The sequence below is a fragment of the Ornithodoros turicata genome, chromosome 9 (assembly GCF_037126465.1).
Source record: "Ornithodoros turicata isolate Travis chromosome 9, ASM3712646v1, whole genome shotgun sequence".
Classification (NCBI taxonomy): Eukaryota; Metazoa; Arthropoda; class Arachnida; order Ixodida; family Argasidae; genus Ornithodoros; species Ornithodoros turicata.
Window position 1 is genome coordinate 30,166,112 of NC_088209.1, and position 16,417 is coordinate 30,182,528.

Here is a 16,417-nt window from a genome sequence, read left to right on the forward strand (position 1 = left end):
GCGTTCGTTTGGTGGTCCAAAGTTTGTGTAAAACAAGACACGTGCTGGACAAGATGGCCGACAACGAGGTGAGCGCGCACATCTAACAGCGAATTGTCATGAAGTTTCTCGTGAATGAAGGCGTAAAGTCATCTGAAATTCACAGAAGACTTCAGGCTCAGTATGGCCACGATACACTTAGCCGCAGCAAAGCGTTTGAGTGGTGCAAACGGTTCCGAGACGGCCGTACATCAGTGCAGGACGATCCCGGCCGGGGCGGCTCAGAGCCCAGTGTCAGAGTTCCTGAGAACATCCAACTTGTGGAGCGCCTGATCTTCAAGGACCGACGGATAACATGTCTCGAACTGGCTCGAAAGACGGACCTTTCTGTGGGAACGTTGAACACGAACATTCATGAGCACCTCCAGTTTCGGAAAGTTAGTGCCCGTTGGATCCCGAGGCAGCTCTCCGTGTTTGACCGGCAGAGAAGACTGGAAATCTCCCAAGACCTAAGGTACCGTTTCGACACTGAAGGACAGCCGTTCCTTGATCGGATCATCACGTCGATGAAACGTGGGTGCACCATTTCACTCCTGAGTCTAAACGCGCATCAAAACAGTGGAAGCATCCGGGCTCGCCAGCTCCCAAGAAGTTCCGAAACACCCCGTCTGCGGGTAAGGTCATGGCCACGGTTTTCTGGGACAAGGCTGGCGTTGTTCATGTTGATTTTCTGCCCAGTGGTACCATCATCAATAGTGCATATTACTGCCAGGTTCTCTGGGATGTGCATAAGGCGCTGAAGCAAAAGCGGCCGGGCCTCATCACCAAAGGAGTCCTCTTACTACAGGACAATGCACGCCCGCATACCGCGCATCTCACGACACGCACCTTACAGGAACTTGGCTGGGAGTTGCTGCCACATCCCCCTTACAGTTCAGACCTTGCCCCCAGCGATTTCCATCTCTTCGGGCCACTGAAGGCGTTCCTTGGGGGCCGCCACTTCAGCTGCGACGACGAGGTCAAGAATGTGGTCCGATCATGGCTGCTACGCGCCGGTAAGGATTTCTACGCTGCTGGCATCCAAGCCCTCGTGAAACGCTGGGACAAGTGCATTAGTGCAGCTGGAGATTACGTTGAAAAATAAAACTAATTTCTCGCCTGTAAGTTCATTTTACTTTTGCGAAAAATGAAAAGTCCCGGTTTGACACCCCTCGTACATCCCACATTTGTCTTTCTCTAAAGCAACAAACTGTAAATTTTGTTATTCAACTTCTTTACGTAAAACCAGTAACGCAACGCGGTATGCAACATAACCACTAACTTTATGCACTAAAGGTGAAAGGAACCAGTCGTGTGACAAGTCTTCCGCTACGATGCCAATACACAAGGAACGCAGAGGAGCAAAACGTCAGAGCCTTCCATGCAAGAGTTCAAATCAGCCTTTGTAATAATCGAGGCTTCTAAAACGTGCAGTGAGACGATGTACAGCGCAATGCATTACTGTAGTTCCATCACTGTAGCAGCAGTGCTGCTCACGTTCGACGACATATTCTATACAAAAACAGAAGTTCAGAGTAAAAATGCCCGCACGAAAGAGAGAGAGAAAGAGAAAGAGTCTTTGATCGTCTGCTTACGTTGTACATTGTCTAAAAATGTAATGCATTATTGTACATTTGTACTTTCATCACAATAATGAAAGTACTGCTAATGTTCAGTGCGATATTCTATAGAAACACGGGGATTCAGAGAGAGTGGAAATGCGCGCACGAGAGGGAGAGGGAAGAAGAGAGACCCCGATCGTCTGCCCTGTGAGTCGTCTGCTAGCTCAGTCATCTGCTACGCCGTGCTCTGTCACCATGCTTTCGACGGATGGTTCAGCCAACTACTCGAATGGTTTCTCTGTAAATTTCTTGTTCGACGACTGGCGAGACGTGTTTCCCAACGCGACTGAGGACACACTGAACTACAGCAACGTTATTCCGTTCGCCAACATAACGCTTTCGGACTATCCTTCCATGCAAGTACTCGGTTACGAAGTTCAGGCGTTCCTCATCACACTTTACAGCGTCACGGCCCTTTTGGCATTGTGTGGAAATGTGATGGTGATCGTCGTTCTGACGTTGGGGAAGAGGTCGTCGCGTGAACTGAGGTTGTTTCTCATCAACTTGGCCCTGTCGGATGTCACCATGGCCCTGTTTTCGATACCTTTTACGTACACACATTTTATGCTGGGCAGGTGGATATTTGACCCGTTGTTTTGCCCCGTGGTGTTGTTCATGCAGCACCTGTCGGTCATCGTTTCGGTGTACACGCTAACAGCCATCGGGGTGGACAGGTAGGTTGTGAAACCGTTTCGTAACACCAGGTCTATTTTTCTTGTTTCACATAATTTTTCTGAAGTGTGTTAGCTTTATTATAAGAACGATATCTGCTTATCCTCAAAGTCCTCATCCACGTTTGTCGTTCTTTCTAAGACAAACTCAATAATTAATGACAACTGACCAATGTTTTGCCTGTGTCTCATTACCCCCAGTCCCCGTGGACTCAGGCGTCTAAGTTACTGATTGCAGATTCCGATCTTACCTTTCTACGTTGCCGTGCAACGCTTCGTTACGAGCGCGTATTACGTTATACAAGATGACATTGCGACATTTGAAACATGCGCGTTTACGCAGTCTTCATGCGAATTGCAAACGTTGTTGCAGTCAGTTAAATTTAATGGGTAAAGCAATTAGTGAGGAGAAATTAAAAGGAAAGGTTGTATAGAGATGACGAACCGAAAGGCGTCTTTTTCACAATGCATATAATCTTGCATGGAAGTACGCTTTACAGGACTCCATCACTTCGACCATGCTTTACTCCCTGTTTGCGGCGGCGATGATTTTTCTGTTACTGCTTGTGCTAGTATACAGCAGTACTCAGCTTTACTGTGTGTGTTTACGGTGTGCAATGTTTTGAGATCAGTGGGATACTACGGAGATGCACAAAAAATTCAGCATCTTTGAGGCACAGCGGTCTCATTTCTTTATCACAGCCTAATCTATGTTGAGCAATATTTAGCCGCTAAATATCGGGGTTGTTGGTGCTCTACAGGCGCGCCACGGTTAACAAAAAAATTCGTAACGCATGTACGACCACACATAACGACCGTGTGAAGAGTTTTCCCCCATGAAACGCATTTACTCAACATGACGGTGCACTTCGTAAGCTCACTAGACGAAAACATTTTGTTAGCTTGAAAAACGCGCCATTGAAGAAATAGTGATGTGGCCTGTTGGTACATTTCCATAATAAAAAAAAAAAAAAAAAAAAGCAAAAGGCACGGGCACGACCACTATTACTTTTCACAAAGCTGGATTCCTAAAACCGAAGAGGTCAACGTAACAGGGAGAGGAAGTTCCTCCGGGTGACTTTTCTTCTCCCCCTCCTCCCCTCACTTATCTTGACTACTTCCGTTTTAAGTAGCCGCCCTTGTGGAAAATAAATTGTTGATGGTGGAGCTCGTGTTCGTGTCGTTTGCTAATTTTTTTAATTATTAATTACGCGTATTTACACATGCCTTTGCTTCACGCCTGAAATAAGTGGGAAATGCCAGTAAGAGAGAGAGAATGTGTGTGTGTTGTAATAGTAGTTTGTGCCTGAGTATTTGTAATAAGAGCTCAAGAGACGACGGCGGTAACCCACCAGATGGGAAACGTGAGAGGTTTGGGTCCCGGTAAGGGTATCAGGGAGTTTTAGTATATCGTACGCTAAGACTTTTGCGTACGTAAGGGATATCTTTGGTGGTTCTGCGAACGCGCAAAACACAAGCAGAGCTTTGCGCATTGCGCAGAACCACTACGCTATCCCTTACGTACGCAAAGGTGACAGCGTATGTATATATATGTATATGCAGGGTGTTTGCTGTAACGTGTCCAGAAATTTTATTTAAAGCGAACGATAAAAGAGAAACGAGCGCTACTGTTCAGCTACTTGACTAAGAAACAGGTGCTACTAGTGAAGCAGTACCCGTTTCTTACTCAAGTAGCAGAAAAGTTGCATTTAGTTGCTACAAGTTGCTGCAAGTAGTTGCTTTTCTTTTATCGCTCGCTTTAAATATAGTTTCTGGACACGTTAGAGCAAACACCCTGTATATATGTTATACTAAAACTCACGATTAACCCTTACGTGAAATCCTCAAATGTGTCCTTAACATTTTGTGCACGCTTAGCGCACATCTACGTGGGCAATCTTTGCTAAAAAAACAATATGCCTTATACTTTTTCCTCTTTGTGCAATACGTTCCTGAGCAAAAGGATGTAGTGGGACAATTTTTTTTCTTTTTGCTCTGACTGCTGACAAACTGCCTTCACGAGCAGTTAGCTTGCCTTGGGTCAGCTTCATTTGCCGTTTAGCCACAGAGAAGGGGTCACCGTGACTTTGTGCAACTGCCCTATTGCCCGCATTAGGCAAGATCTATCGCGTTCTAATTGATTTTCGTACGTCGAAAAGGCGTGTTTCGTGCTTCTTCCCCCATACTTTTCTATTAAGGCTCAACGAACGTCGACAAATGGTTCTCTTTTTTGGGCACGCAACACGCTTTTACTTTCTGTTAACCAGGATTTCGAGCCGTTTTATTACAGCCTCCATTGGCCACGGTGACATGATGCTAAATACGTTACCGTTAGGGGCGCTAAGAAGGCATTTACGAGCTCCACACAGGTAGATTCTACAGTCAAACTCCTTTATAGAGAACACCTTTTTAACGAAAATACCACTACAGCAATTTTTTTTTGCGCTATAGGTCCAATAATGGACATCTTTTTTAACGAAAATACCTTTACTGCGAATTTTTTTTGCTGTCCCCTGAGTTTCGTTGTAAAGGAGTTGGACTGTATAGGCGAGACAGGTCACCGCTGCGGCTCGACGTTACCTCTGGTCGAAGCTGCGATAACGCTGCTTTCGACAAGAAAAAAAAAAAAAAAAAAAAAAAGTAAAATAACTCCGACATACTCAACACTACGTTCGATTGGAATTACAAAACAAAATAATTAGTGGACAGCATGTGACCAACGTATACATGGTGCACTCGAAAAGGGGAAAAAGAGGGAGAGAGAGAAATGAAAAAAGAAAGAAAAGCTTCAGTCCTTTTGGGCACTAAATGTATTGCCACAGCCCTTAATTCCTTTTAGGGCTGGATGTATGGAAGTTAATGCACGATAAACGAATGCAGCGGAGGTAGGGCAACACGACACAGAAAAACTATAACCGCTAGCGATAGGTAGGGTATCGCTCGGGTGATGAAGAGCCCCCCCAAAAGTTGTTTGTTTGTTGTTCATATAACGTTTTCGCGTTACGTTCTGATGCGGGTTAAATTGACTAAATTAATGTAATTCTTTTCTATTGATTATTAAATTGATAAGATATCGACTAAATAAATCAAAATTCTCCAAAGTGCATGAGAGAACTGATGCTCTGAGGCTGGAACAACATAGAAAGGACAAACACATACATAGGTGTTTGTGTTTGTCCGTTCTATGTTGTTCCAGCCTCAGAACATCTGTTCTCTCATGTTCAACGGTTGCCGCTTTCGTCGATCCCGTCGTATGATTGTGTGTATGAGTGAGAAAAGTGTAAGAGTGAAAGGGGGGTGAGTGAGAGAGAGTGGGTGTGGTTTGTCCCTTCAGATGACGCGCCCTTGGAAGTCTCTGGGGAGGTGATTTAGCTTAGCTCAATTGGTAGAGCCCTGGACCGGTAATTCAGAAGATGTGGGTTCGTGTCCTATAGCTAGCTAACCTTTTCAGTGACTTCCATCTTCCATCTCCAAAGTATAGATACTGCGCCGAGAACCTCGCGGACATCTGCAACAGGGAGAGCCCCTTAAATTTTTTCTTTGAGTGTGATCAATGCAGAACAATCGTGTCCCCACGTGAATGACGTCGTTTCCACAAGCTAAGAGAAAGAGAACGTGAAGTGGGGAGTAAGTACAGCTTTTAGTCCCCTTAGATTACAATTATGCTCCCCAATTTTGTTCCTGACACTGAAGTTTCCTTCTCAGCACTACGAAAAGTCCCTAAACTTTACATAAACTTGCAAGCATTTAGTCCCCAAAATGATTAAAATTACTCTTGTTTTCTCAGACTACTCTCCACTTTAGCTTGGCAGTCGTTCTGCCGACGATGTTACGATTCAGCCGGCTGATTGAAATTTATTATGAAGGCATTATAGTGGTATCTGAGAATCACCGTTTGAAGTCACTCTTTCTTCTTCAGTAAATTACTACTTCCGCCGCAGCACACTCACGCGAAATATTCTAACGCCACGACTTACCTAATGCGCAACGTTAACAATTTATTGGAACGCGGGCGTCTCGCATTGATGTATGAGGAAAATGCATTTTCACTAAGAATGGCGCTTCCGTCCTTTTCTTTGGCGGTTTCTGATTTCATTGCTTTCAAATCCCTACGCCTGATCTCGGCGTTCTCCTCGAACTCAAGGAGATTCCACCGTCTTCGGTATTACACGTACCAGCTGTAGCTCTTGCGTTGTTACTATGTTCTACGTATATGGGATTGTTTATTAAAAAAAGAGAAGTGCGGCTCCAGAAATGTGAAGCCAGTTGCTCCGGGGCACCTGAAGCTGGCCGCGGACCCCTCTGTGATCGCTTGGTATTGAGGAAGTTACAGTGAACAAATGAAAGGAAGGGAAAAAGATCCAAGACAGCAAAAGATAGCAAAAGTGTCGAAATCTTGTTAACCTTTTCTTTCTTTTTGTTATGGCTATCTACTCGCTTATGGCTGCCTTCTTGCCTCGTCACGTCTACCTTTGAAAAAAAAAAAAAAAAAAAACAGAAAGAAACAGAAAACGAATGACATCATGCATAAATGTTCTGTCATAGAAGGTAGCTTAAACTGTTTTCCCGCGCTTCCTCCTCTTGCAGGTACTACGCCATTATGTACCCGCTGAGTTTCCGATGGACTCGACGGCACGGATCTTATACCATCCTCTGTATCTGGGCAGTGGCTGCCCTACTGTCTTCAACACAGATAATTCACGGTCGCGCGACACAGTTTACTTGGGCCGGAAACACATACTACGAATGCAAAGAGCACTGGAGCGAAGAGTCAGGAAAGGTAATGAAGGACCACAAGTATAATATATTTCGAATTGTAAAACTAGCTCTCGATTTAGGTTTTTTTTTCTTGGGGGGGGGGGGGCGAGAAAAACGTCGACACCCAATGGAACAGATACAATTGCAATTGCATTCAATACCCAAATACGGGTGAGAGAGAGGCCCTCAACAGGTCTATGAGTGGCAACGTCTGAGGAGCGAACAGAAAGTGGCAATGGGCGCTCTTCCTTCCGCAGTCACCTTTTCAGTTTTAGTTTTGTGTTCTGTTTTTCCTTTTCTTTTCTTCTTTGTCTTTTCCCTTTCTTTTCTCTTTGTCTTTCCCTTTTCTTTTCTTCAGTTTCTTTTCTTTTCTTTTCTTCCCCCATTTTCTTTCTTTTTTTTTTTTTTTTGAATAGCAAGCCGACCTCCGTCTGGCTGACCTTTCATTTCTGTTTTGTTAGTAAACATATCCCCCCCCCCAGACTTATTCCATAAAAAAAAAAGAAAAAAAAAGCGATCAATCCCTTCGGTATTACCATTTGTAATTGTTTTGTGGATTCACTTCATATCCTGAGGGTTACGTGGTGCGTAGTGATTTGTTCATTTTATTTACCTTTTGAATCCTGTTTTTCCTTAGGTATACACAGCTGCCATCTTTACGGTGACATTCGTGACTCCCATGTTGGTCCTTACGTTTACGTACACGTCGATAGCGTGGAAGATGTGGCGGCACACGTCGCCTGGCAACGCTGACGCTCAGCGAGACCAGCAACAGTTCTCCGCGAAAATGAAGGCGAGTCATTTAGCATGATGCCCTGCGTGAAGCGCGATACACTCTGAGGAAGAGTGGTGAGAGTTGGTTTCGGATGGGGTTGGCATGGTCATGTTTACTACACGAACATGCCAGGCGAAGTACGTTTGAGTAACGCTTGTAGCGCGATCACTTTTGATGAGAATGTATGTCACTCATAGGCGACACTCAAGTATACTAAAATATTCCCGTCGCGGTATTATTTTGACAGCAATACAAAGGAACGGATTGACGGATTTTCGGCTGTCAAATTTTTGTAGAAATCTTGCAAAAAAAAAAAAGGAGAAGAAAAATAGTGCGTGTGGCAAAAGCCTGTACGAGTGTTGAGGTTAGATTGGATATGAAAGAAAAATGGTGGAGAGGTTAGTCGCGACCCAGTCAGGACGCGCTACTCCAAAACGCGTTTGTGGGTGTGGGCGGGTGGTACGAGCGTATTCCAAGTATTTTCATAATTTTCTGAGGTAAAACCTATTTTTATAGGAATTTAATGACATCCTCTATCTCGTGGAACAACCTGTATATTCTTTTCACGTAAACATCGATACTGGAGAGTAATTTAGAGGTGGTTTCCAAGATATTTACCAAGATACTCATGGAAATGTTATGAAAATTTCCCTTCACCGTTCCATGCTACGCCGCTATTTTTAGCAAAATTTTGATGATAATTTAATTGCAGTAGATTTTGTTAGTAATTGGAGTAGATTTTGTAAATAAGGCAATTGGAGTATATTTTATTAATAAGATAATTGGAGTATATTTTGTTAATAAGGTATTTGGAATAGATTGTGTTGATAAGGTAACTGGAGTACATTTACACGTAAGGTGCGTCAGCCTAGTGTGGTGACAAGCTGCACGTACCGTAGGGTAGGACTGCTGGTAGTTCTGATCACCTGGGGTTCTTTTGACGTGTGTCGGAGATGTACTGGAAGGACGACGTATTAGATTATAGTGACCATGTCATAGGCACCCTTGCCCAGCGCCGCATTTTGAGGCTAGCGGTGGCGCTACTCATCGGCCCGTTTATTGCTTCCTCAATTTCTACAATACTTTGTACTTCAGCTTGCCTTAGTAATTTTGTACAAGAAGTGGATGTCCCACGGAAGATACTTCTTTCTGAAGCTAATTATCATCACCATTCTACGCGTTTTCACTTGAGCTGTTGCTGTCGTCTGCTACGGTATAGTAGTACGTTCGCTTCTGCGCGCTCAAAATTCAAATTTCCATTGTCCAATCATTATGCAGATCTCGCGGGCCGATGAGTAGCGCCGCCAGCGGATCGTGCGGACGGGCTCCTCATAGGGGTTGCCGAGTTTGACATGGCCGTTGTTATAATCTAGTAGGTCGTGTCTGGAAGCAATGTTTTCCTCCCCCACACTGCTAACGTCCTCAGCCGGGACCGAACCCGCGTTCTTGAGCTCAGCAACTCAACATGTTACACGTTGAAAGATGAAAGTCACTGAAAAGGTTATCCAGCTGTAGGATTCGAACCCACATCTTCTGGATTACCGGTATCCTATCCATGTTGAACCTCTTGTGAAGAAGAGGAGAGATGGACGAATATCGTTCCTTTTGTATTACTGTTAAGGTAACAGCATCTGTCATTACGCGAGGAGATATTTGTGCTCTTTAGTGCTCCTTAAAGAATATTAATTCAAACGGTCAGTACCGTCTTACTGGAGAAGACACATTCGAAAAAAAAAAAAAAAAAATAAGAAAGAAGAAAGAAAAATAATTACTACGCTCCATTTGATGTTTACTTTCTGTTTTTCTCCGCAAGAAAGACACTCTCGTGATTTAGTTCTCACGACGTAATTTATTATACCCTATAGGTGGTGAAGATGCTTGCAACTGTGGTTGTGATGTTCGCCATCTGTTGGCTACCCATTCACCTGCTCAACCTGATTCTGTACTTTGACCGGGACGCCATGTCTTTCGACTCAGACGTCCAGGAGTATGTGTACTACGCTGCTTTCTTCACTTGCCATTGGTTTTCCATGGCCAACAGCTTCGTCAACCCAATCATCTATTGCTTCATGAGTGACAACTTTAGGGTGAGAGTCCCGTTTTTCTCCAGCATGCCAGGAGCGTGGAGCGTGCTATGCGGCGAAGTTCATTTTTAAGAGTGTACACTCTTAAATATGAACTTTACCTCATAGCACGCTCCTAGCCAACCATAATGTCGAATGATATCGTTATCTGCCCTGATTTGTTGAAAACGGGAGGCGTACGCCTTTTTTGCGACACTTATGCTGTTCATAATTGCCACAAAAAAGGCGTACGCCTCCCGTTTTCAACAAATCAGGGCAGATAACGATATCATTCGAGTTGATTGTTGGCTAGGAGCGTGCTATGCGGTGAAGTTCATTTTTAAGAGTGTATATCCAAAGGCGGCCCTTTCGTGTCTGCGAAAGGAAGACTTGATGACAAGGAGGTTGAAAAAAAAACAGAAAAATAGCCCTTACACTCTAAAAACAGAGCTTCACCGCAGAGCATGCTGTGCGCCAACCATTGCCACGAATGATAGGGTTATCGCTTCTCATTCGAAGAGAGTGGGCGGCGTACGCCTTTTTGTGGTCAATCATCGTATAGCCAAATTCACACAAAAACGTGTACGCCCCGTTTTCTCTTCGACCAAAAACAACAACATAGATGAAAGGATGATGATGATGATGTGGGATGTTTCCCTGCGTTGAGTGCAGGACCTTACCCCATTCCAAAAAGGTTCACATGAAAGGATGACGAGGGAAGGAAACCCCTACAGTTCTTGAAGGAGGCCGGTGGCCCTCAGAAAGGAAAGAAAAGCGCCAAGTGCACGGCACTGATGTGCAGGGCTCCTCCATGGGCCGAGACGTTTGCAGATGTTGAATGGCCTTTGATCGAGCATTAAGTTGACATTTAAGAGATATGCGGCGAAGTTCATTTCTAAGGGTGTAGTGTAGTGGGACTTTAACGCCTGAGCGAGCCGGCTCCTCTCGTTCTCTCTGCGTGCTTCCTTCTTTACACTCTCCGTCTTTGTTCATATATCACTGACACGCTTCGTTTTCCATCTCTTTCTTCTTATCCTGTCTCTCTACATCCTTCCCTGTTCTATCCTCTCTGCCCTATACCACTACCTTTAGGTGGATCTCCGCCAGCTGATCCTCAGCTGCTGTCCACGGCTTCACTTTCAAAGGGTCGCACACGGCACCCTCAGTAAGGACGTCTCCTACGCCGGTTCTATTCCCACCAGTACCCTTCATGTCTCCATGGGATCCACCCACCGTGGTCATAATGGCATTGCGCCTTCCAACGCCTCTGTGATGCCGCTGAAAATACTTCCTCAGCCGTTGCATCAATCTTCCGCCACAATTGCTGGCGCTTTGGCCTGTAATCAGCTGGCGTGAAACGTGTTGTACAGTGTCATTTGTTCGTGTTCACAAATTATCTGGAAACAAAAATAATGGCTGAAGTGGCTGGATAATTATATATATTTGAACATCCGAATCGTGGCGTCACTTAATTATGTAACAAGAACTCTTCGCGAGAGAATCCCGTGTTTTTTCAGCGACTATTATAAGGTCGTTGTCAGAATCACGAATGAGGTATTGGGGTATGTCCTCCCTTCGCCAAAGCCTAATATTAGTAGAGAGATCGATAGACAACAACAGAAAAAGAGAGAGAAAAGCAACCAACAAAAGAGTTGAAATAGGAATAAGACTAAACTCTAAGCAAAAAAAAAAAACAACAAAAAAACAACAAAAAAAAACGGTAGAATAATCTACCCATCTCAGTAGAGCGGTATTGCAACCACATTTCTACTCAAGCCAATTTTACCTTTTGGGTATAACTGCGGAGTGGAAACTATCGTTCTACTAGCTCGGTTAGGAAATTCAGCCCTCTTTTTTCTTAGAGCACAAGTGAGAGAGAGAAGCAAGGGAAAGGGACGGCGCCGCTCGTACCCGCGGAGGAGAATGCGTGGATTGAGTAGGAAATCCTACCTTTTTTCCTTAGAGTGTGCACTGCCCTTACGTAACTTTAGGTGCATGTAAAGCATTTTTATTAGAGTATTACTATATTTTATTTGTATGGAATCATAATTTTTCGCTGCTCTTTTTTTCTTTTTCGTTTCCATCTCTTTGTGGAGCACTGGGGGCTTGTTGCTTATTGAGCGTGCCACTATGCGATGCGCTCCGGTCGTCTTTTCCTCCCTAATTGGGCCTCTTCTGTACAGCGCAAGGAAGGCTTTAGGGTTGGCTCGAACGAGGTGTTTCGAGGAGATATCGATACTCCGCGGTGTAAGCAAACACAAATACACTGCGGGCGGGAAGCCACCGAACTTCATCTTCTTTTACTATCCTGCATACCCAAACAGGGACGTAAAGGTGCCGGAGCATGAAGAGCCTCCGCTGTAACGTTAATATTCTTCTTAGCTTCCCCAGTCGCAGTACACCAGGGCCAAACGACCCACACTATTAGAAAAAAGGGAGAGGGGCGTACGCCTTTTTGTAGCAATTTGGATATATGATAATTGCCTTTAGCACACTTTTACCACCCTTTATCAGACGCTATGTTGACCTAGGTGGTAACTATAGAAGTTACCACCTTTTCACGCCCTTTTTTCTTAGAGTGCATTATCGACACGTGGTACTCGGGTCCTGAATTACATTTGACTACACATGATTTCCGAACCGTCTCGTATCAAAATGATATCCACGTTCACACATACGCTCACACTAAACGAACGCAAGGAAAGGGAAGAACGCCTGCTCCGTAAGAAAAAAACTGAGTCTGTGTGAATATTCGAATTCTTCGAATATTGAAGCGAATACCTGTATATACCTGCGAACACCTGTATATTGGAATTCCGCTCGAATATGGAATTTGATATTCGAATATTTCGATGGTATTGATATTGCTTCCGGACTGAATATACTCGAATAGTTGCGAAGCCCGTACTTGCCAGACTGAAAGCGCCAGAATAGAGCGCGTGTTAAACAAAGTGTACATATCGTACATATCGTATCGTATGTAGTGTTCATGTACATATCGAGTATACATGCCGTACATATATTTATATCCGTACATGTATTCGGTTCGGTTATGTAACTGTTCCCTTCGTATTGGGGGGGATATGAAGATTTATTAAAGAAGAAAAAAAAAAGGGGGGAAAGGAACGCTTCGTATTGGGTTATGTTATGTAACTATTAGCTTCCTGTTTGCTTTAGCTACCTGTCTATTGGCATCGTATTCGCTCTTGTTTTATAAAATGTTTCGGCTTACCTGCGGCATTTCAGCGATGAGGACACGCGACAATCTCACTCACGGCAGTTCAAACCATTTAATATAACAATGTAGTGTAACAAAGTTTTTTTCCCGCGGACGATATCTCAATGGTATGCACTCGCACTCCCTCAGGATGTAGTTCATTCTCCGGCGGTGGATTTATTCGTGTCCAAGTTATCTCATATTACATAGCCGAGGACATAAAATGAAATCAAATCTCATTGGGTACACTTTTTATTTTTTATTATGTTTTTCTTTTCCATCTTGCCACCCTGTACACTCACTTCTATTTAGGCCTGCATATGCCAGTAGTATGACTAAATAAATAAATAATAACGACTATTCGCACAGGCCCTCTGATACAGGTAGTTCACAAGAGCGATCGCTGTGAAGAAAATTCAAGAGAGGCGGAGACCGTGGCAGGAACATGGTCTGGTCTGCGAAGAGGTCAAGGTAACGCGTTTCTACGAGGAACGACCTGAAACCTTCCTGATCCAACAAGATCACCCGATCCGTCAATCCAAAATCGACGTGCGGTAATGAGCATACCTCTTCGGAAGATTGATGGAGATGAAATAAGATTGAAGGTGCACGGTAATTGCGTTTAAAATGACACTCCCGACTAAATCTCGTGTCTCGATAATCGTGCATGATTTATGCAGTGCAATCTACGTGGCTGACGTTGTTCTCTCGCAAAATATTACTTCTGCGCTCGTAGAAATGAACTTCACCGCATAGCACGCTCCTAGCCAACCATTATCTCCAATGATATCGTTATTTTCCCTGATTTGTTGAAAACGGGAGGCGTACGCATTTTTGTGACAGCTATGAGCGGCATAAGTTTCACAAAAAGGCGTACGCCTCCCGTTTTCAACAAATCATGGCAGATAACGATATCATTCGAGATGATGGTTGCAGTATCTTTTGGCAAACGCGTTTACATCCGATGGTCTCGTGGGCCATCTTCCGATCCTGATCTTCAAGCGCCCGCACTCGACTCAGTGCCACTGTAACTGCTTCTTCCCTCTCCACAACTGTTATGGACGGACCTACTAGACGACTGTCGACGTACGACAGGACTACTAGAGGTAAAAAAAAAAAAATGTCCAAGATGTGTATGCCGGTAGTCTTTGATAAACCTTCTCGCAAAAATTTTGTGATTGTATTAACAGGACCGGGACTCGGAGAACTGATTTGCGTTCTAGTTACTAACGAAGTACAAATTAATTAATCCCATTAATCCTCAATGGACCTTAATGCCATTTCATGCATCGACGAAGTCGCAGTGTTGTCATTTGGGAGCCGTTTTAACGAGGCTAAATTGGCGATCGAAATCGGAGTATAGATTCACTCAGTGCATCCTCGCACTAATTTTTCTCCTTACTGGCACGAATCCCGATTAAGGTCTGATCGGTGTTCACTGAAACATACGGAGACTCGTTAAACAACGTTAAGTAGCGGCCTGCAGCGTAGATTCATTTCCATTTGGTTCTACTACTTTGAACTTTTACGCAGTATTCCTAAAAATACACCAAGCAGGAAACTATAAACATTTCTTCTCAGTCCTTCAACAACAGCAAAATAGTTCCACTTACACTGTAAAAAATAAAAAAAGAACGCGTAATTTTACACAAAAGTGACTGCTAACTGTGTTGCCGGCATGTGTGCCGCAAAGTAGTTATTGCAAAGAAACTTCGTCTTGAGTGCACACTGCACAGCTCCCACAAGCGAAAAGAGAGCCACTTACATAAAAAGGATATTAAACTGCGAAAGCCCATCCGTAACTGTGCAACGTGCACAGCAAACGGATTTTGTGCAGCATATATAGGTTACGGCAACAAAGTTAGCAGTTACTTGTACAGTAAAATTACGGAAATTTTTGTTACAGTCTACAGGTATAGTGCTGCCTTGCTTTCGTAGCTCATTACGAGGTGCTCCTAAAAAATACGCTACTAGTAAACTGCAAACGGTACTTTTTCCAGTCTTTCTTTGTTGTTTCTTATTGGAAGACAGAAAGAAAAGTGTAGGAGAGGGGAGCTTTAGATGTCTGTGTTCACTGTGTTGTCTTACAGAAATTATCCGATTTTGAATTTGTTTGTTTGTTTTTTAAAACAAGCTCATGCAAGTAAACGATTCAGAAACTTCATAGGTACTTGTGTCACGCTTTGCACCTTACAGTAAAGGTAAATAACTTTGCAATTAACTTACTTTGCGCGTAGTATTGAAGTGCAAGTACATATTTTTTAAGTACAAGTTTATTGTTGCTTTCACCAACACGAATCATGCCATAAGAACGGACACCGCTACACAAATAATATTTTTTAAATGTTTTTATTTGTTAAAGACAGGACGTCTTCGGGAGGCACGTGGGTACCTGACAGGGCCGAGCCACCCTACGAAGTCCATAAGGGGTCTTTTAGATTTCCAAAACAAATGCTATCCGCAATGGGTGGGAAAGCGGCAGCAACTTTTAGTCAGCAGAAATGACAAGTCCTTCGGCAATTCATCTTCATGAAATGTTGATATGCGGTACAGTAACCGTGGCTACGCCAAACTTCACAGTCGGCTGCGCTATCCACACAATTACGAGAAACGCCCTCTGGTGTCGTCCTCACTGTGGTAGATAAAAATGAAGAGAGAGAGAGAGAGAGAGAAAATCAATGAGGAGAATGAAGTCTGATTACACCGCTGGTATGCATCACCGCTTTATGTAAATACCACGTGTTCTTTGTGTAATCCATATTTCAACAAGCAACTCACGAAAAGGCCAATACCAAGCACTGAAAGTCAAGCTCGCCTCGGCTCGTTTGCCTATCAATCCGTATTTGATTCGTTCTTCATCATTCCCTTCATCGGTCATTCACAAATTCAAAAAATTTAAATAGTAAGTTGTATATTCATTCACTATACCAGGTGTTGCAGTTAAATCCCCGGGCTAAATAATTCGCGAACGGGTGCACCCGTTCGAATCTCGAACGGGTACTCGACGAACTTTCGACGAATCGACGAACTTTCTTTTTTACAAGTATCTGTCAGATACCACCTACAAGCGGCGCACCGTGTGAATGAGTGGGAGGCGCCCATTATTTAAATAAAAATTCAAATGCGTTTTGTAAAAAAACATAATTCCTAAAGCGGGGCGCTGTCGGCATTAAAAGGGGTACTACCCCTTTTGGGACATTCAGTGGACACCTTTTAGAGAAAAATCTGCCACTGAAGCGGGTCATTTGTTGCAGTAATTAATTGGTTTCGGTTTACATATTTTTGTCGCGGCT

At 43.8% G+C, this 16,417-nt stretch overlaps 1 protein-coding gene across 1 annotated transcript; it reads left to right on the top strand.

Annotated features, from left to right (window-relative positions):
- The first annotated feature begins 1,835 nt into the window (after positions 1 to 1,835).
- LOC135369454 (RYamide receptor-like) lies at positions 1,836 to 11,569 on the top strand. Its single transcript, XM_064603043.1, has 5 exons — positions 1,836 to 2,314; positions 6,899 to 7,091; positions 7,707 to 7,862; positions 9,710 to 9,931; positions 11,000 to 11,569. Exons 1-5 carry the CDS (start codon positions 1,836 to 1,838, stop codon positions 11,261 to 11,263), a joined length of 1,314 nt encoding a protein of 437 aa, XP_064459113.1. The 3' UTR covers positions 11,264 to 11,569.
- Positions 11,570 to 16,417: the final 4,848 nt, after the last annotated feature.

Excerpts from the sequence above, each read along its gene's own strand:
- LOC135369454 (XM_064603043.1), top strand. The coding sequence starts at position 1,836 with ATGCTTTCGACGGATGGTTCAGCCAACTACTCGAATGGTTTCTCTGTA. Across the intron at positions 2,315-6,898 it reads ACAGCCATCGGGGTGGACAG|GTACTACGCCATTATGTACC; the intron begins GTAGGTTGTGAA and ends CTCCTCTTGCAG. Across the intron at positions 9,932-10,999 it reads TCATGAGTGACAACTTTAGG|GTGGATCTCCGCCAGCTGAT; the intron begins GTGAGAGTCCCG and ends CACTACCTTTAG.